The 21,920-nt window shown below is 40.5% G+C and overlaps 1 protein-coding gene across 2 annotated transcripts; it reads left to right on the top strand.

Moving 5' to 3' along the window:
* Positions 1-1,755: 1,755 nt before the first annotated feature.
* LOC109768180 (uncharacterized) lies at positions 1,756-18,315 on the top strand. Of its 2 annotated transcripts, none has more exons than XM_020326913.4 (22): positions 1,756-2,151; positions 3,181-3,562; positions 4,043-4,159; positions 4,321-4,403; positions 5,531-5,677; positions 5,769-5,917; positions 5,999-6,129; positions 6,222-6,344; positions 8,221-8,294; positions 9,127-9,711; positions 9,873-9,984; positions 10,074-10,211; positions 11,518-11,814; positions 11,900-12,170; positions 12,256-13,415; positions 13,497-13,896; positions 13,978-14,897; positions 15,010-15,075; positions 15,182-15,307; positions 15,867-16,111; positions 16,207-17,716; positions 17,938-18,315. In XM_020326913.4, exons 1-21 carry the CDS (start codon positions 2,015-2,017, stop codon positions 17,699-17,701), a joined length of 7,158 nt encoding a protein of 2,385 aa, XP_020182502.1. In that variant the 5' UTR covers positions 1,756-2,014; the 3' UTR covers positions 17,702-17,716; positions 17,938-18,315. The 2 variants fall into 2 exon arrangements, with proteins under 2 accessions (XP_020182502.1, XP_020182503.1); XM_020326914.3 differs by having other exon boundaries at positions 2,065-2,151; positions 5,531-5,681.
* Positions 18,316-21,920: the final 3,605 nt, after the last annotated feature.

Below are 21,920 nucleotides of genomic sequence, written 5' to 3'. Positions count from 1 at the left end.
TTACCGGTACTTGTTATCGATTGCCTAGGGACAAATTACTTTCTTGTTGACAAAAGCTATCTACTTTTATTGCCTTGCAATTTATTCGTAGTTTTATTCTCACAAAGTGCTCCTAGTTTCATACTTGTTTTAGGTAAAGCAAACTTCAAGTGTGCGTAGAGTTGTATCGGTGGTCGATAGAACTTGAGGGAATATTTGTTCTACCTTTAGCTCCTCGTTGGGTTCGATACTCTTATTTATCGAAGAAGGCTACAAACTATCCCCTATACTTGTGGGTTATCAGTGGGCCCCACAGGCCCCCTCTGGTGCACTTCTTGGGCCTCTTGGATGTCTTCTGGGCAGAAATTTTTTTCCAAAAAGCTTCGCTGCGTTTGGACTTCGTTTGATATGGGTATTCTGCAAAGTAAAAAACAAGTAAAAAACAACAACTGACACTAGGCACTATGTCAATAGGTTAGTCTCAAAAAAGATATAAAGTTGCTAGTAAATGAATATAAAACATTCAAGATTGATAATATAACAATATGGAACAATCAAAAATTATAGATACGTTTTCAACGTATCACCAAATATAATAGTAACATCTACTCCCTCCGTTCCTAAATATTTGTCTTTTTAGAGATTTCAAATGGACTACTACATACGGATGTATATAGACATATTTTAGAGTGTAGATTCACTCATTGTGCTCCGTATGTAGTCACTTGTTGAAATATCCGGAAAGACAAATATTTAGGAACGGAGGGAGTAGTAGCCTATTTAACTACACACAAAAAAAGCATGATCATATACACAACATGTTCAAGTGAGCATCAATACTACTAAATGATTAAACAATGACCATCATCAGTACTACTAAATGACTAAACGGAGGCTACACTAAATGACTAAACAGAGGCTACACTAAATGACTAAGCAAATACCTATAAAAGTTACTACCAATTTTAATACAAAGAATAAAATATGTGCACGGTTCTTACAGGCCGAGCACAAACTAGAAGCCTCCTGCCCGTCTCAAATCCTTCAAAGACTACACGACGCTCAGATGGCAGCCGATGCTCCACGCAAAGACTCTGGGTGCCGTTTCGATGCCCATGTAGTCTTGGTCTTCAATGCTAGCAGGAAAATATACAGGAGCAAAATAAACCAAAAACGCCAATTCAGAAAACCAAATCCCCAAACCGGAAACCCTAACCCTAACCCTAGCTCTACCACTGACCTGGTACTGCATGCCGTTGTTGGAGGAGTTGATGTACTGCAGGTTGGAGTCGTCGCTGCTCTCATCCTCGAACACCATGGCGCGACAATGGTGGCGGTGGATTGCGCGACGAGCGGTGACAAATGGGAGAGACGAGGGCGACGCGGCAAACCGAGGGAGAGGGTGCGGTGGGTGGCTTGGTTCGACCCGGCCCAGCCAGTTACAATGACCGAGCCGGCTTCGTCCTACTCAGCGGAGCGGCGCGCGCGGGTTGGCCAGCGTGTCACCTGACAGGTGGGGCCGCTCGATCAGATACACGGTCAATACATGCTTATACGGCTGTCAGACCGTTTTGCAACACTTAGTCCGAAAGTTGATACTGACTTGCAAAAAATATGACTAGGGATACCATTCATTACGACGCGTCGAAGTGTGATAATTTTATGCAATTAACTCGGTTGTAGATGCTGGGCAATCATGCGGGATGGGGCTGCCGTTTGCCGTAATAGTGCAACAAGGGATTTCCCCACGAGTGACCCTGGGCGGCAGCGCCTCCTGACGTAAAATTTCCCCAACAATTCGGAGCACCGAAAACTCCAGGAAATCTGCGAGGCGCACCGCCGACTCTCTATAAACTTTTCTAGTCACAATCGATTCTCTTTTCCTTCAATCGCATTTCGGCTTCGGAGCCCACTACACCGTTTCCTCGTCTCGTGTCTCGCGCGCGCGGCATCGCCGCCGCCGCCACCACCACCGGAACCCTACGAAGAGACCCCCGGCCGTCCCGCCGCCGATCACCCGCCGCCGCACGCGGCGATGGGGGCGGCGCGGCGGGGCCTGCTGCTCGACCAGTGGCGCGGGATCCAGGAGGACGAGGAGGCGTACGACGACCGCGGCGAGCCGTCCGCGGCCAACCATCGCCGCCGCCGCCTCAACCAGGCCAAGGAGCAGTGGTACGGCCCTCCGCCCCTAGTCGCTCCCCGCTCCACGAATGAATCGCGCGGGTTTAGTGGTCGCGGCCCAGGTTTAGGGTACCGCCGGTTGGGACGAGCAATGCAATGCAGTAGTAATGCTTGCGCTGATGGGGATTAGGCAGCATAGCTGCGTGGTGGCGAGCCTCTGAATTTGTTCTCGGTTGGATTAGGTAACCCAGATAGAGCTAGCTATGCGCCTATGATGTGGGGTGAGAACTCCTGCAGACTTTAGAGTTTATTGACAACGCGAGTAGGAGCATTGATACTGTGGAGTTCGTGCCTTTTGGAAGTCTACAGTTACTATTCTGGGTTGATAGGAATTGTGAAGTTTGGAGTTTGGAAATCACATTCTTCAGCATATTTACAATGCACACAAAAGTAGTCCTGTGGGCACCAAGTTTGGAGTCCAAATGATATATTGTGCATGCGCTTCTGATATGCAAAACTGAATGATTACAATGTAGACTTGTTGGGTTTGACTACAGAAGTTCTTGTAGGGAGATTAATTTGAAATTCAAAATGTTATAGCTGGCCATCAACTGATAGAATACTCCAAAAATAGACCACTTCTTGGATACCAAATTCAAGGATCTAGATTCAACTTGTCAACTCCATCCCACATATCATGAGTTCTTGTTTATGTACTCCTCTAATGGTGTTTCCAGGAAAACAAAACTACCGTTGCTACTTTTTTCTACATTAAGAAAGCAGCTTGAAATAATATCTAGCCAGTAGTGATAGAGGCTTCAGTTTGTCCAGTTGTGAAGAAATTGTGTCCTGGTACTTTGATTAAAGTTTCGGTATATGGTCTATACTGGGAACTGACTTGCATTGGAACACCAAAATAGTGGAAACGGGTGAATTTGTTCTTTTCCCTGCAACATGCCTTATTTTTGGAGTCAAGAGTTTCTCATTTATTTTAGTAGCTAGTTGATGATACTCTTTAAAATTGATAATTTCTCTGATGATCCTAACAAAACTTAACTTGATTTTTTGAATCACCTGCAGGTTTTCACATTGTTTTGATTTTCTAGAAAGTTTGCCAAAAGAAGAGCATATTTGGTGTGGATATGCTGATATTATGGGACCTTTTTTAGAAATGTTCCATGGTTACTTTGATGAGCAGGAAAACTCACTCGTTAGAACAATATGGTCACGGATTTCTCAAGAACTGGGCATTTGTACACAGTGTGTGTGTGAACACCACCAGGCACAGGAATCTTTTGATATTGAATGTCGGTCAGGTAGTATTGACCCCCTCCAGAAAGTATTACGGCATCTTGATGAAGAGAGGGTTACGAAGCACCTAGAAAAGATAAATGCAATGATTCAGCTTAAGGAATATGACCCTTCCTGTCATGGTGCAGAAGTTGTTTGCATAATGTTCGAAGTATGTTCCATTTATGTTATACTTTCCCCCCCTCCTCTTATGCAACATTAACAGTACCGATTGCCCTGTGAAACATATCTATAAACTTTTATTGCCAGGCTTATTTTTCTGACAAATATCAGCATGAAGTATGCCTTTGTAACCATACACCAGTGACAGCACTATTGGAGAATATCTACCCTCGCTAGTATTTATTCAGCATTGTTTTTCTCCCTAATTGCTTTTGAGATATGTAAGACGCGCATCAAAAGAGCCCTACATGAAATGCTCAGCGCATGCCATACAGAGGGCTGTTTGTATGCACCGATGTGCAGTTTTTTTTGGAAAGTTCTGCACTTACCAAATTAGCTGATTTTTGATGTGCAAAGTGGTCAAAATCAGTATACGATGAATCATATCTCTTTGTGTAAACAGTCACATAGTTTTCAGGCTTAAGTTTCATGGCGATCATGATAAACTGTTGTTTTAATCTATTTACAGGTTTTGATGTATCCTGTTCTATTAGATGACCAATCACTGGCTAATCAGTTCCAGAAGTTCATTGAAACAATTGATGAATCATATGAAGTGAGCCTTTCAACTAATCAGCAATATCCTGTAAGTTGCTTCTTTCCATTGATGTATGCTCATAACACTACAAGTAATGTCTCACTCAGTCGTTTCAAACAATCAAGTACAGTTTTCTGCTCGTCACCAATTATTTTTTGCTTATTGCTTGAAATATAGTTTCTCACACCATGGTTAAACTTACAATGTAGGGTGTTTACGCATTACTTTTCTTCAAAAGTGGTAAAGCTCGGGCTATTGGTCTTCGCTTATCCCGATCCATGGGGAAATTAAGGTGACGTACCTGCCATTTTCATGTTTGTTTTGTTTCACGGAAGTTGTTGTGCAATGTAGGCTTTAACTAGGCAAAAGTAATAAACTGTGCCCAGAGCTATCAAGCATGTGGTTGATGATCCTGTTTTTGGTTTGGTCATACTCCCTCCGTTCCTAAATATAAGTCTTTTTAGAGATTTCACTACGGACTACATACGGAGCAAAATGGATGAATCTACACTCTAAAATATGTCTATATACATCCGTATGTAGTTTGTATTGAAATCCTAGAAAGACTTATATTTAGGAACAGAGGGAGTAGTTGTTAATAAACCTTACACTTGCAGCCTTGAAATCCATGTTAGTCTGTACTTCTCAAGCCCTTAAGAGGTACCAGCCCTAAATGAAATATGACAACATGCTAAATCAATGTATTGTTCTTATTAAGGTGAGTATCTTGTGGAAAGTGCATTTTGTTCATACATATCTTCTCTGTACTGTCTAAAATTGAATTTCTATATTAGACAGTGCTGGGTAGGTAACGGGCTAACAACAAAAACTAAGCTTAAGGAAACTAATCTCCTTCCATGTATTGGTCATTTTTAGCGCCTCACAATAATTAAGACAGGTAGTAGTGCTACCAATTTTTCTTTCAGGACATGTTGCCAAGACCAAATTCACAAATAAAATGTACTCCATCCGTTCCAAAATATAGTGTGTATAGATGTATCATTAGATAGACCATGGAACATACTTTTATATTGTATTTATTCGGTATTATTAACGCTGATGTACACACTATATTGGGAACAGAGGAAGTATTAGATGATATCATTTGATTTTGGGTCGTCTTCTATTCTCCAATATCCAAATGCTTCTTTCCTATCTGATTATATGCCCTTCAAAAGCATACTTTTCTGTATGACTTGTCTTTTACACAACCTTCAACAGCCTAGAACATTAATTCTATTAATCTAATAAAGAGTCTTAATTTTGGTGAAATCTCACCTGTTTAACTCAACATGAGTAGTTGATCAAGTGCTAAAACTATCCTTTCAGGATAAGCATTTTGGGTTTGGCATAACACTGTCTGATTTTAATAAATAATAACTATATACTGTCTGTAATTGCTTTATCAATCATTTGCAGGAAAGCGGTTGACCTGGAACCACTGCAACCCTTACTGCAAAAGTACATCAATTTCTTGGATGCTGAAGTTCTTCCATCTACTCCAGAATCTTCAAGGCCCAGGGTGCAGCTCCAAAGGGCTGATGTTTGGCTTGGATTTAAATCACTGTATGTAAGTTTAACACATGAATTGCATGACTAGTTATGTTTTCATATATAATAGATATTGCATCTGTTAATATATTGAGTATGTCTGCAGCCTTGGATTTCTCGAGGCACCTGCTTTTGAAGATGGAATCTTGGAGAAATACCCTATCTTCCTGAATATTGTACTTAACCATGTCAGTGATGACGGATTCGATTTATCATGTGCTGTTAGTTGCCTCAAAGCATCATTTGAAATGCTTGGTAAGTGTAGTTATTGAGTTCCTGATGGCCTATGAGTATGCTAAGCCTGCACCTTTGCATAACTACGCACCTTTGTTTTAGGCTGCAAACTTTGGTTGAGAACAACGCTATCACCTAGTGTTATTCGGAACACATTATTGGGTCAGTGTTTTCACACTCGAGATGAGAAAAGTCACAAAGAAATTTTCGATCTTTTCATCCCGTTTCTTCAGGCATGTCTGTTGCTCTTTCGTTATGAAGTGGCCCTCTTATCTTCCACATCTTGATGAATTATGATAAGTTAATTCCTTTGTGCATTATGCAGTCCCTTGAAGCTCTACAAGATGGCGAACATGAGAAGCAACGGAGGAATATTCTGTATTTTCTTCTTCATCAAGTAACTCGGAGTAGTAATTTCAGTGCACTGATGAGAAAAAATGCTACTAAGGTTAACTTCTTTTGATGGCTCTTTACTTCTTTAGTTCTTAAAAATTCAATGCAAATGCTCGCAGAAACTTATGTTCCTGTACTGCCTCATTATTTTTCTGGCTATCAATAGCTTGTTTGAGACTTTGGACTATTTGAATATCGCTCTGGGTTTAAAATTATAGTTCTAATCTGCAAATAATATAACTAACGGCTAGATAAAGGGGAGGCAATAAAGGAGCAACAACATTAGCACATTAGACGAACTGTGTTTGATTGATGGCCGAGAATATATTTCACACCAACGTCGTGTGGTGGACTGTTGTATTAATTCATCCTTCTCTTTTGAAAGACCTAAATGAGGGAGTGATTTTGGAACAAATGAAGTATGATCTACCTCAATACTTTTACAGTCGATCGTATTTATAACTCTGCCGAGTGTGGTATCATGGAATTCACTGCATCTGGTGATGAAGTGGGTGGTCAAAAGGATCAATAGAAGTGTCTTTGGAGCCTTTTATTATATTTTTTATGGGATCAGTAACCACTATCCATCCACCATAGAAATAACTATTCGTCTAATCCACATGAACCAGTTAGGACATGTTTTCTTAGAATACTGGCTATGAACCATTTCGAGTAGTTCTACAATTGCTGGAATCAGATTGCCATTTAGTGGGGACCGAGGAATGATCTACGAAATGTCTTAGTAGACATGGAAACTCTTGTTTCCATGGAACTAGGTTCCTTGATGAGCCTCTTGCGTATTTGGAAGCAAAGGAGTGCATCTCCGACAATATTCCCCCTAGTGTTATATCTTTGTCGCACCTGCCAGGAAAGAGTTTCGTATTCAATCTCTTAGAGTCAAGGGGGTCTACAACCCTCCTCAAGGGCTTGACTGATTCTTCTGCTGTTTCATAGTTCAGTCCCAGCCTTGCTTGTCACTTCCTCCACATCCCCTTTGCCTTGTACATATAGTCTTTTCTATTTATAATATCATCCCCTCTATTTCAAAAATATGAGGCACACACACGTCTAGGATTCAAGTTTCACGGAGAATCACACCGATGAAATGTTGGTTATGTCTTATGTGACACAAAACATATTATTAGACTTGTATTCCGAAGCATTTTCTGATGATATCACCATTGTGTTGCATAATTCACATTATGTTGGTCGAGTTCTCGGTCAAACTTAAACCTTTGGATGTGTGAGCGCTTTACATTACACTATCGGGGCCTTCTCTACAGTTTTTCCCTCAAAAAGAGTAGTTCTACAATTTCTTGTGCGTCATTCAAGTCCTTTTCAAATATGTGCAGGCTATGCCACCTTTGTTGGCAAGTTAACTGTTTATTGTATTGATGTAGTGCTTCTTAATTGTGCTTTGGTGAGATTACATTGTATAGATTTGTGTGCATGAACTCTGTCTGTTTCTGGAAATTCCATAATAAAATTAACCTTCTGCATGATATATTCATACAAATTTATGCACCAAATTTGAAATGTTTTATATACCAGCTATACATTCCAATGCAAGAAAGTCCTGTTTTCAGTGCCTAGACCATTAATTTTGAAAGTGGCATGTCTGATGAAATCATAATAGAAACAATGTAGATTCATGTCAGAATAGGCACAAAGCTTTTATGCTATGCATTTACAGCTGCACATACTTGTGGGATTCTAAGAAATGGTGATGCCATGCTGCTACATTGTTTGATGCAATATTACCCTTATAGTATGAACAGTATGATCAATAGCCGCACGAAATGATCTAGATCTAGCCAGCAAATGCATTTCTTAACAGTTCAAACTTTATTGATTGGACGTAATTTTGGTTACTGGTATTATATACGATTATTACCTGACGCTATTGATACCTTTTACCTATTTCCTTCCAGATTGCTCTTCTTATTGTGCAAAGAGGCTACACAATGAACCCTCCTTGCCCAGCCTCGGAATGTGCCCATATGTGGTAATGACCAAACAGTACTTATCTTTGAGACTTTGACACAATCTATTAGGTCACGTATTGTGAGTGTAGAGGGTGTGACACAATCTAATAGTTCGTTGAAGCCTTTTTATGCCATACACCGGTGGTTCGTAGAATTCTTGTGCTGTTGATTATGTTTCTGCTGTGCGAGTATTATATTGTTGTATTATAGCTAGCCTGGTTTCCAACATATCACGTACTGATGACAATCAAGCTTCTAAAATCTCTCCATCTGCGGTCTGTGAAATCTCAAATAAATTGCACAATGCCCACACATTGGTACTTGTTACGGACTAAAAGCAGTTTTACTACATGTTCTAAAAGATCATACTACTATTTGTCTCAATTATCAAACCATCCATACCCAAAACTTATCTAAAATGTTCCTGCCAGACCCAACAAGCCATGTTGCCTGATGAAGAGCGTACTGCTGCCAACAATACGCATCGAGGGATTATTAACTAATAGTTGTAGACAGCAATCATGCTGGCAATTCCTACCAATCTGAAAAATGTAATTCAAGTATGTTAAATGTCTTCTCTAATTAGCCTTAGACATAACAAACTGTTGGACATGACGTTTTAATATATTAGCAGAATGCAGAGCCTTTGTTTTTTACTTACTGTTTAAAAATTGTTGTTTGAAAGTACATGCATTTCCCCAATGTCATTGCTCCCTGATTAAATTTGAGAAGATCACTAATTTATTTCTAGCAGACTGCTTCTGGCATTCCACTCTTTATACCTATTTTAAGGCCAGCTTAGTTTTTCTGTTTGTCGCCTGGCATCCACTGACCTTGATTTTGTGAAAACAGGGGACCATCTTTGATATGCTCGTTAAATGATACATCCTTGCATAGTTCTCTGCGCCAACCTGCGTTTGATCTCATCAATATTCTCATAGTTTCTGATGCTTCTGCCTTGATTTCCTTTAAACTGAAGTATGAGTCTGCCACAAAGGGTGATTCAAGCAACTCTGTCATGTTTGTCGAGGACGAGGATGAATTGCCTTTTGCAGATGATACTGCGGAGAAGGAGTACAGCTGTTGGAGTGATTTCAGAGCTCTGAACAAGTTGACATTTAGGGGATGCAAGGATTGGACATGTGTCCCTTTGTTATGGTATCTGGTAATGGTTCAGTTGGAACCCTCTAAACTGCCTATGGCTTTTTCGAAAGCAGTGTTTTGGGCTCTATCTCATATTTCTATTTTGGAGCCTGGGTTAGCTATGGACTTGTCAGTGCCTGTAAATGATTGGTTATCGTCACATGCTGGAGAAGTCTCGTCAACATTTTCATGGCAAGTTCCAAATGGTGCTGATGATGGTGGAGGTGGGAAGGATTGCATCAATACTCTCAAGGTGTCAAAATTTGGTACCCTGTTATTGAGAATATTTAAAAGGTTGGCTCCATTTTGTTGATCACTGTTTCATCCCTTGTGATCTGAGTTTGTGTTCCTGAATTATATCAAGATCTTGCCATGTCATATCTTTTACTGATTGTAAACCTTAAGCCCTAAATTTCCCTGGTATATCATACTTACATGATATTAATATCTTTTAGATTTGCAATCCGTGTCATCATGCAAATTGAGCAATGTGGGCTTCAAAAGCAATGGACATGGGAACCAATGATGGCGGAAAGCTTGATTTTGGCACTAGTTGATCCCAATGATGTAAGAGCATTACCATCGTCTTCCATACTATCCCTGGTACATATAAGTATTTAGCAGTAGTGTATTACTCAGTACTGTACTTGATGCAGAATGTGCGGCAAGCAGGGAGGGCTGTCATGGAACATGTATCCCAAGCACGGGGTTTGACTCCTGGGCTTCAATTTCTGTGCTCGAGTGCATCTTCACTGTCTGCTGTTTTCGTCGGTCTAAGATATGCAGTGCAGCTGGTAATGTTTGACTGTATATTATTTTTTAGTCATTGGAACTAGTTTGGAATTGGAGCATAAACTGAGGTTTCATATTTCACCTGGTTGCTTCCAAGCTGGTTCTGGCTTCTGGTAGCAATGGATCAAATTCCAAATTTGAATTGAATAGTATGAGTTACCAGGCGGTAGTTATCTGATTATTGACTATAAACCAGCGCATAACGGCATATGATCTAAAAAACCTTGTAAACAACTCGGAATATTTGTACACAGATCTTGCTGGTAGGATCTACTGCCGAGTAGCCCTAATTACTGTAAAGTAGATAGAAGTAAACGACAATATTCTTCTCTGCTTTATTGAGAGGGGTCGTTCCCTTTATATAGTAGACCAGACTTGATCGTCAAGCTGGTAAGTCTTCAAACTCTAATACCATCTCTAAACTGATTCAACTCTTTGCTAACAAACTTGCTTAATCAACTAGGACCCTAATTAAGGCACAATACTCCATTTTGATGGGCTGGCCCGCATAACATTGCTAACTTGAATAGAATGATTAAATCATTCATGAACATATGTGATTAGATGCTAATACAGATCTCTCTGAAAACTCAAACTGGCAACTAGTTTTTGTGTTCCAACTTGTCATGGTTGTGAAAAGTCGAAACAAAGCCAACTTCGGATGCACACATCCAAATTGCAACCATCAACAAGAACAAAGTCTTGCGACACAACAAATAGATGACATGGTGTGGTTGTGGAACTAAATGCCGCGCAGCAATACATTCCTAAACCTGTATTCTAGTATCTCTTATACTTGTTTGCAGAACATGGTGAGCATTTCTTGCTGGACAAAAAAAATGAGGTTATCACATATATGTTCTAAAAAGAGGAAGAGGGAGGGGATGTGGAGTTGTGGACACTTCCAGACTATTTGAGTTTTGAAATATAAAGGTTCATATTTGAATTTTAAATAAACTTTAAGACTGCATGTATGGTATAAAACATTTGAAGTCCAGTATAAGAAATCTGGCATCATCTTGACATTTTCTTCTAATACAAAATGACACAATTTGTGTGCGTGTTTGAGAAGTGTAGGGCACCGGTTAATGCTGCGGCAGGAAACAGAACCTTGACTTGAACCACATGCTAAGATTTACTTAATGTTTCAAAGTGTCTTGATTGTTTCCAAGTTATGAAGGAATATAGCATTGTTCAGTTTTGGGGATTGAGGGAACATTTGAATATCCCTTGCTTTTTACCCCATTCTGTCGGTGTTTTCTGTTGAAGCTGAAAATAATCATGATAATTCCTTCTTTGTAATTCCAGGTGGAAAGGCAGTCACTTTTGGCAGATTTTCATAGTCTTCATCACTTGTTTTTTGTCATATGCAAATTAATCAAGGAGGACATTGCTCAACAGCCTTCAATTCCACAGCCAGCAAAACCTTCTGAAGGTGGTTTCTTGCGTCAACCATTTTCAAATGTACCAATTACCCCACCAGAACATGCTGTAGATATTATTTCCTGGGAGAAGTTCAGCACTTTGCTTTCAGCAACTCTCTGGCCTTTAATTTCCACATGCCTGATAAAGGGAGAGGAGCTAATAAATACCAAACAATGTCAGGTACATATGTACGGCCGTAATATCTTGTAACATCAGTAGGTGTATCCTTTTTTTTTGCCTCTTCATATCTGCAGTTTTGTTTCAGATATCATGTGTTCGAGTGCTTGAGTTGCTTCCCCTAGTCTACAACAGAGTCAACTCATATTGTGCTGAGCCATTCAGTATGACGACACTGGTTCCAGACCCTAGTGATATGACATGGCTTTTTCACTTGATTAACTGGGGGAAATCATCTCTGCTTGTGATCAGCAGACACTGGAAACAGTGCATGCTATCTTTATTTAAAATATTAAAGGGTTCACATGGTGACACCATTCAACGCTACATTGAAGATCTTGGTGATACCATTTCACACGGTTAGAACTTTATGTTTTTAAATTGAATTCTGGACTTTTAGGAGTTTCACCAAATGTTTGGTAATTACTTTTATCTTCCTTTCAGATGTAATTGATATGGATGAACTTAAAGGGAGAATTTCTAATCTTAATCTTGCGGTGTTCAAGAAGGTGCCCACAAAATCAGTTGAAACCATCCCTTCTCTGATTAGGCACACAGATCAGGAGAGACATACTGGTCGGGACAATCTTGAGGCCATGAAGCCCTCTCACGCGTCAGACACCGAACACATAATTCTTCTTTCAGACAGTGAAGAAAATTTGCCTACAGATGATGTCATTGGTGAGGAGGTTTTGTCTTCAGTGAAGGAGAATGACGGATTTACTTCTTCAGATCTGTTAAAAAATCCCTCTGTACAAACAATGCCAGTTGAAGATAAACATGTGTCCTTAAAACAGCAGACACGCAGTGATATTAGTGCCTCTTCAAGACCTGTATCGACGGAGAATAGAGGCACACGTGCTGCCTCAAAAGGATTAGGTGGAACAAAGATGCCAAGTGTTCCAGCCAATAAAAATAGTACTTCCCTTTTACCAAACAAGGTTAAATCATCTGTTAGTGCCACTACTCAACCATCCCGTCCAAATTTGTCATCGGATGTATGCAAATTTAAGTCAATTTTCAGAGATATGTCTGATGATGAAGATGATCCCTTAGAGCATGCACTTGATAATTACAGAAGACCACAAATTCGTGTAACAAAGTCTGCCATATTAATTCCTAAAAGGCAAATAGTTCAACTTCAGTTGCCTGCTGAAAGGAGACAGTCTTCTGGCAGACCGGATACCAGTTTCCGACGTTTTAGTCCTCCTAAGCTGGACAGTTGGTTTAAGAATATATTGGAAATGGATTACTTTGCTATTGTCGGGCTATCTTCTTCCGAGACAGTAAAGAAACCTGCTTTAAAACAAATTCCTGTCTGCTTTGATTCACAAGCTCAATATGTTGAGATTTTCCAGCCACTTGTTATAGAAGAGTTCAAAGCTCAGTTGCAGAATGCTTATGTTGAAACCCCTCCTGAAGATATGATGTGCGGCTCTATTTCTATACTCTCAGTTGAAAGAGTTGATGAGTTTCTTGTTGTTCGTGGACGTGCTGAGAACACAGTGTGTGTCAAATCTAAAGGGTGTATAGAGAATGATCTAATACTGCTTACCAAGGATCCACTGAAAAGCTCTGGACAGCAAGTCCATGTGCTTGGAAAGGTATTACTGTTGCGCACAAAAGTTCAATGTTCTAATAATCTAATTTTGTAGGTCTTTCCTAATGTATTTACTGTTCTCTAGGTGGATCGGCGTGAGAGTGACAAAAATAAGGCTTTAATTATTGTAATAAAGTTCTACCTCTCGAATGAGATTCCACGTTTAAATAAAGTGAAACGGCTTCTTGTTGAAAGAAGTAAATGGTTCTTGAATCGGGTTTTGAGCATGACTCCTCAACTCCGAGAATTCAGTGCTCTATCATCATTAAATGACATCCCAGTGCTTCCAGTAATCCTGAATCCTGTTTCATGTACTGCAACCAACCATGAATCTGTAAAAGTGTATCTTGATAAACTTGCACGCCCTCTGCGGAAAGTATTGAAGTCTTCATACAATGACAGCCAGCTCCAAGCTGTAAGTATTGCCATTGGGTCAGCAAGCTCGAAAACAAAATGTGATCTGTCTCTTATTCAGGGCCCTCCAGGTTTGTTGTTTTGATCCCTATTCACAATTTTTAGTAAGTCCAGCCACCAGAAAAGGTATTTTATGCTTGTGTTTCCTGCAGGTACAGGTAAAACAAAAACTATCGTTGCGATCGTGAGTGCATTGCTTTCTTTACATGCCGACAACTCTTACAATTTACCAAGAAATGAATCCCAGGCTAGTGCTGAATTTACCAAGCCAAGAACAAAGATTAGTCAAACTGCTGCAGTAGCTAGAGCTTGGCAGGATGCAGCCCTGGCTAAACAACAGATAAAGGATTCCCAGAGAGAAAACCCAAGGACAGAACGGCTTTCAAAAGGCATCCTTTCAAGAGGAAGGGCTCTAATATGTGCGCAGTCAAATGCGGCAGTTGATGAACTTGTGTCAAGACTCAGTAATGGATTGTATGATACTGAAGGAAAGCTGTATAGACCTTATATAGTGAGGGTTGGTAATGCAAAGACAGTTCATCCTAATTCAATTCCTTTCTTTATTGACACACTTGTTGAACAAAGGTTGTCAGACGAGTTAAAGATTAATGATGAATCCAAAATTTCATCGGATGGCGAATCCTCTGGTTCACTTAGGGCTAGGTTGGAGAAGGTTGTAGACAGAATTAGATATTATGAGTCACGGCGAAAACTAGTGGAGGGTGATAAGACAGAAACTGGATCTTCTGTGCCCGATGAAGATGAGATGGATGAAGTTTCTGATGAAGCAATTGGTGCAAAGCTCAATATTTTATATACACAGAAAAGGGCAGTTTCTTCAGAACTTGCCACTGCTCATGCACGTGAAAAGAAAATAGCTGATGAAAACAAGTCTCTTAAGCACAAGGTAAGGAAGTCAATTCTTGGAGAAGCAGAGATTGTTGTGACAACGCTCAGTGGGTGTGGAGGTGATATTTACGGAGTTTGCTCGGAAACTGCTTCAGCTAAGAAATATGGGAATTTCTCTGAGCAAGCTTTGTTTGATGTTGTTGTTATCGATGAAGCTGCACAGGTGGGGTCTCAGACTCTCAATACTAACTGTCCTCTTTCAAATCAAGCTAGCTTTATATTTAATATTTATTATATGCTAAACACTAAGCTTCTTTTGGTTTACTCATATTTAGGCTCTTGAGCCTGCAACTTTGATTCCACTTCAGCTACTCAAGTCGAAAGGAACTAAGTGCATAATGGTAGCATGCTCTCTTTTAAGATATTTCTGATTATACAATATTTTTTAGCTACACCTTGAAGCAACATTACAGTGCTATCTCTTACTTAGTAATGTCTCTTTTGAAGGTTGGTGATCCGAAGCAGCTACCTGCTACCGTGATGTCTGGATTGGCTAGCAAGTTTCTCTATGAGTGCAGCATGTTTGAACGCCTACAAAGAGCTGGTTATCCAGTTATTATGCTCACTAAACAGGTTAGTCATAACTCCTGCATATGCTTTCTCTGTAAACTTCTCAGTGGAGTGAAAGACTGCTAAAAATCAATTAAAATCCTTTTAGAGATCTTATCTACTATGTTGGGATCTCTAAAATGGTTTGATTTTCAGGAGTCCTTCTGTTCTTGAGATTCATACCTTCAGCATTTTACCTCATTGGCACTAAGTAGGCTATTTACTACTACTTTCCTGAATGTTACTTATTAAAGTGCATGTCAAACCATGTTGTAATTCTTGTATTTTAGTTTTCTGTGTGCCATATCTTTTTTAGTTTATGTCCTAAAAATGGTCTGATTCCAATGATGAGCAACCTTATGCAATTTTATGTGAAAACAATAGCAACCTCATTAACATGATTACAAGTAACAAGCTCTGCAGGTTTTTCTTAAGTTATGAATATTGCCCATACATAGTTCCTGTGTATTTTTTGAGTATGCAATTCTTAATGGATTACTAAATTTGTATGTGAGAACTGAGAAGAGCTATCAACTGCAGGCCGTATGCTAATTTCTCCTCAATTATTTTGTATTGTCTGCAGTACCGAATGCATCCTGACATTAGCAGATTCCCGTCGTTGCATTTCTATGAAAACAAACTGCTGGATGGCGCTCAGAAGGCTGAGAAATCAGTTCCTTTCCATGATCACAGTTGTCTTGGTCCATACATGTTCTTTGATATTGCCGATGGTCGTGAGCGTGCTGGAACAAGTGCTGCTGCACAATCACTCTCTAATCAATTTGAAGCTGATGCAGCACTTGAAATACTGTCATTTTTAAAGAACAGGTAAGAGTATTGTCTTTGCTTTCACAATTTCACTGCCTACTGGAGTGGGTCTTATTTTGCAGGTAACTGAGGTTCTATACTTGCTTTGTGAACAGATATCCAGCAGATTTCTCCTGTAGAAAGATAGGGATCATAACTCCATACAGGAGTCAACTCTCCTTGCTGCGTTCAAGGTTCACTTCTTTTTTTGGGCCTGAGATCGTTGCTGAGATGGAAATCAATACTGTGGATGGATTTCAAGGTCGGGAAGTTGACATCTTGGTGTTGTCAACTGTTAGAGCTTCCAACTCCTCAGGTGACAGGCATCACACTGGTGAAGCACGTAGCATTGGGTTTGTTGCAGATGTTAGGCGTATGAATGTTGCGCTAACACGCGCCAGGTTTTCTCTATGGATAGTTGGTAATGCAAGAACATTGCAGACAAATTCACACTGGGCTTCCTTATTGCAGAATGCTAAAGAACGGAATATGCTCATCTCAGTTCAGAAGCCCTATAGTCTGATCTTTCAAAATGTTCATGGTACTACCCATAGTCACCTTAAGCAGCAGAAGGAAAATGAAAAGGCTGATATGACAAACTCGCGGACAGTCAATGCACAACTCCATAAAGAACATGTGAGACATGCTGACAGTGCTACAGAAAAGATAGGCAAAAGTTTACGTGAGGATCAGGCAAAACAAGCATCACGCTGGGATCAAAAGACTCGTAAAACTCGAGACTCCACCTTGAGAAAATTCAGTCAAGAAAATGAAGCGACAACGCAGAATGATGATATGAGAGCTACCAAGGGCTCATTGAAACAAGATATTGATCAGGATTCAGTGATGAGAAAGCAAGGGGCAGAAAAGAAGTTGTCCGTGCAGAATGTTAATCAGCTGGAGCTTGCTAAAAGGTTGGCAACAGGGGATCCCCATGATGGCTCTCATGTCCGAAAGCAAAGGGAATTGAATAAGCCTGTTAGCGAGAATGCTGATATGGAAACTGATAAGGCCTTATTTAAGCATGGTCCATCTGAGAATCCCAAGGTGAGATTACATAATTACGACAAAAAGGCTGCCAACCAAAACAATGATATGGGAACCATCAAGGGTTCGTCAAAACATGATTCTGTTGTAAAATCAGTGGCCAAGCAGGATGATGGTTCTTCATCAGCACAACACTGTGAAATGCAGAATTTGATACAAAAGGCAAAAGGAGCAAGGAAGTTTTCTGAAACACCAAGGTTCAGTAATTCAAACAAAGAGGGTTCCTTGCTTAAAGATGACGCAGTTTCGGAATTAGCAAATAGGAACAGTGGTACTGGTCCACCAACAATCCCTGATATGAAGAAAAATAAGGTCAAGGGGGCAAGGAAGTTTACCGAACAACCAAGATCTGGGAACTCGAATCAGGTGGATCCATCAGTTTCATCACATTTTGATGGAACAAGCAGCCATATACGGGACCTCACGACAAGCCAAGCTGCTAAGCAAACTGTAACTAGTCAAAAGGACCAAATTGCAGCGAGGAAGCGTCAAAGGGAGGACGTTGAGTCTTTACTTTCCTCAGCTCTCATATCGTCAAAGAAGCCTAAGAAGAAACAAAAATGAGACCATGTAGCAAAGGCGAGTTCATCATACTACCTTCTGTTTTGTGAAACAAAATGCGCAGAGCTGTTTTTTTTTTTGTGAGTCTTGGAAGATCTGTCCATAAACATACTTGCACTTCCATCATGTTTACTTCTGTTTTGTTTATTCATCTCTAATGTGTATATTGGCATCCTCATTTACTACAGATGTTTATGCTGACCATTCACATGAAGCTAATAATATTGTTATCTGTGCAGGTGGTAGTGGATGATCCTTAGCAGCTTTTAACATGATGCGCTGATCGCGGAATACTGTGGCTGCCTTGATGTGCAGGCAAGGCCCGTAGCGGTGCTTGAATTGTTAGTTACTGAAGCTGACATGTCAACTGATTTTGTGAGACAAGTTCTTGTGACGTAGGTAGGTCTTTTGGAGATTTGCCCCTGACCAGCCATTTGGAATACAAAAGGTAGGACCGCCCATTTGGTGGAAGAGGTGATGAAGATACTTGCTGTAGAAGTGCAAGTTGATTTTGTCGCTGTAAATATTTGTACATAGACGGGATTAAAAGATGGAATGGATATCACGTGGGAGCTTGGGGCGGTATTCATATTCACATTTGAACGCATCATTTTCTAGCTGGGACACTGTTGCTCCTCGCGCCTTCGCCCTGAAATAGTGCGCACGAAGCAGCAACGTGAGCAGCTGCGGTTAAACACACTGTAATCTGATTGGCACGTACGTACCGTTGCCGAGACGACTTCCACCTCAACAAATGCGAACACTGAAGAAATCAGATTACTGGGTTGTCGTTCGTTCATGACTGCAGCACGTACAATTAACCGCGGCACCTTTAGGCTCTGTTTGTTTGGGCTTTTGCTTTTGCAGCTTTTTCACTTTGACTAAAAAGCCATAGAAGCTTCTAAATAGGTGCTTTTGGAGCTTTTATGACTTCTGGACCGCAATATTGTTACATTGATTCATCAGAAGTCAAAAAAAGCTCCAAAAGCACCTATTTAGAAGCTTTTATGGCTTTTTAACCAAAGTGAAAAAGCTGTAAAAACAGAAGCAAAAGCCCAACCAAACAGGGCTTAATACTCCCGTCTCGCCTCTCAGCGGCGGCTCTGATGCGAGAAAAACAAATAAAGCAGCCAATCGGGAGAGAGAAAAGAGAAAGAGAATCGCCCCGCCTATTTTGTCGTCTCAGCGTGGCGTTGTTGCACTCGGACAAATCCAACTGCTTACACGGCTGCGAACATGGACCGGTCATGCCTCATATTGATGCTATGCATCCAAGTCAAAATAAACCTACTTGTTATGATACGCTAACTACTACTCTTCGTCGTCGTAGATGTCCACGACGTTGGTGCCAGGCGTCGGGTAGATGGACGTGTAGGAGGGCTCCGGTTCCTCCTCCTCACCCATGTACGTGAGCATCTCATCGACTTCTGTGGCGTGCTCCACTTCCACCTTCTGCCGACGACGGCGTTTGGCCTTCGCCTTCGATTCCGACTAGAGAAAAAGAGGATAGTTTGTTGCTCCACCTGCAGACCCGCGTCCCCAGCGTCCTCCGGATCCACCTCGTCTAGAGGTAGTCCCGCGGTGATCCAGGCTTCGTGCCTTGCCCAGATTTGCTCAAGGAGTTGTAGCTGGCGCTCCGGCTTTAGATATGGGTAGCTCCTTACCCGGCGGCGTGGGGGCATGGTTACTAGTGGTGGCGGATGGTGATTGGAAAGTGCAGCATCGGTGGACGAGAGTGGGGAAATATGAACGGATAGGGTTTCGCTGCCGGCGGTCAGCTTAAATAGCCGGGATATGGTACTACGTGGTCCGCCGGAGTGACACCATCGGTCCACGAAGGAGACGAGCTTCGGACCGCCGAATTTCGAAGTGTTTTCCTGTGAGACCACATCGTCAGTCCGACGTGGCGGACGCACCCGGCCACGTCCGAGCCTCCCCATATCCGTTCCAGATTTGGACAGGATATGAGAGGTGCCAGTCAGTCTGGACGTTTGAGGTTCGTTTAAGGCGTCTGTCTGGATCGTCCTTTTATGATCGGTCAATAATCGGGTTGTCCGTCCGCTCATGATGACATGATTGTGGTGGTTTTGTGGCTGGAGATCTTGGATAATCACAACCAAATATTGAAGAATGACGGTGAACAAAGTGAGAATACGCGAACATAAACCTTGTTCATACATAAGGCATGTTATACATAAATTCAGGGCCCAAGAAAGTTAAGTAGCACCATCAGGAGCGAGCTGCACATGAGGTATGTAAATAAAACTGAATACGAGTTTAAATTTGGACTTTGCATCCATGTAAACAGAGTATCCTATTTACATAGGCTCGAATGACCCCTTCTCATAATAAGAATGTGCACGGTCTGGTTCGGTATGGAATGAACTTATAATCTGATGATCGAGTCGATTCCATTATTGGGCGAAACAGATCCACTAATTTTTTTATTCCAGTTAGTAAGAGAGATCTTGAACTAAGAAATAGACCTAGCAGCTAAAAGAGGGTATCCTGAGTAATTGTAAGATCATTGATATTCCTGGTATAGTAGATGCTATCACACATACAGTCATTATGAAACATCATCTTCCCAATATAGTACATTGTTTTGTGAATATTTAGAAACCTTGACATGTCCTGTCGGTTTGACTCATTTCCACTGTGGTTCCGTTTCCATCGGATGTTTTGCCATGTGGAAGATCACAGGAAGTAACATTTTTGCGTAAAATTTCTTCGCACCCTGCACATCAAATACCACCGAAAGACTGTAGATGAAGAATATCGCTCCCCTGTGTCACAGTTGATAGGATGCAAGCATGTTAGCCATTAACCTTCAATTGAATAAGCATTGATCCAAGGATGCATGCTGCAATGTAATGCAGACTAGGCTTTGTGTGTGACTATTCATCAAAATATTTAATTTGGGCAGAAAATTTCTTTAAGAATCTTAGTTACTAAGTAAGTTATTCCCTCTGACTCCAAAAAGAAGAATTGTAACTTTTGGCTCAAGTCAAACGGTGTAAAATTTGAAAAAAATTATACTAGAAACTATCCATAACCACAATATTAAATACGGAGTAGATACAATATAAACATGTATTTTATTGTGTACTTAACGATACTAACTTGATATTTTAATTGCTAGTTTTTCTACAACGTTGGTCAAATTTTACACAGTTTGACTTGAGCCAAAAGTTATAGGCCTTCCTTTTGGAGTCAGAGGAAGTAATATTTAGACTCCTGTCATGATCTCCAATAGCATAATAGCTAAAACAAATCTTCATATTACTCCAGTTTTTCCTTTAATTTTGAACTTTGTTTGACAAACTGCACAGTGATGAAGTACTTTCCACTTGTGCCAAGAGGTACTGGGTTTGATGTGGCCTCTTTGCATTGTAGTATGCAGGGGTAAGATACAATCCTTCCTAGGGCCTCCTTCTTTTACTTGTTTTATTTATGAAAGGGACATGACTTATTTCACCCCACACCTTGAAAATTGGTAGAAATTATATTCAAACCCAGGTAAGAGTTAATTCGTTTTCTTTATTTGCTTGAGCTGTAAGGAAAAGAGTGACTTTTACTCATCTATACCCCGGCTATGTTTTTACCAGGCTATATGTGAATCCTAGACGCCTAGACCTAACAAAATTAAGTGAATAATCAAAATTGTAGTCATTTATTTCTATCTTTTCAGACATAACCAAAGAATGGAAAAGATTCCTCGAGAGAATCGGTCCCAGAAGCACGTGATAAATGCCAGCAAAGTCTATTTAAGACAGCAGGGGAGGTTAGGTGAAGTAGCTCAATAAGGTACAGTTTAAGAAGCAACAAACCGAAGATGTTTAAATTAAGAAAGTATGTGATCTCCTTGAAAAAGGAAGAATGATCAAGATTGAGTAGTTGAGTTACTGATAGTTTTGAGAGACATCATGGGCAGCAAGGAATTGTAAAGTTATCTCTTATGGACCTGACATAATCAAGGGGGACAATGGCTTTGCCAAGATCTTTGACAAGCACCGCGATGATTATACCTGTGCACATAACATGTATAATTGGAAAGGTTAGTAAAAGTGAAACTCCAAATCGTGGAATCGTGCAGTGAAGTACTTTAACTGTAAGCTAAATTATGCTACTCTTAGTTATGGAGATTAATTCTCTGAAAACCTTAATTCAGTCTCCGGTTCTCAATAAAAAGAAAGCACGGCCTATCAACAGAAAGAAAAGA

This window comes from Aegilops tauschii, chromosome 5 (genome assembly GCF_002575655.3).
Source record: "Aegilops tauschii subsp. strangulata cultivar AL8/78 chromosome 5, Aet v6.0, whole genome shotgun sequence".
In the NCBI taxonomy this organism is placed as follows: domain Eukaryota; kingdom Viridiplantae; phylum Streptophyta; class Magnoliopsida; order Poales; family Poaceae; genus Aegilops; species Aegilops tauschii.
This window is presented reverse-complemented; position numbering and strand designations above follow the sequence as displayed.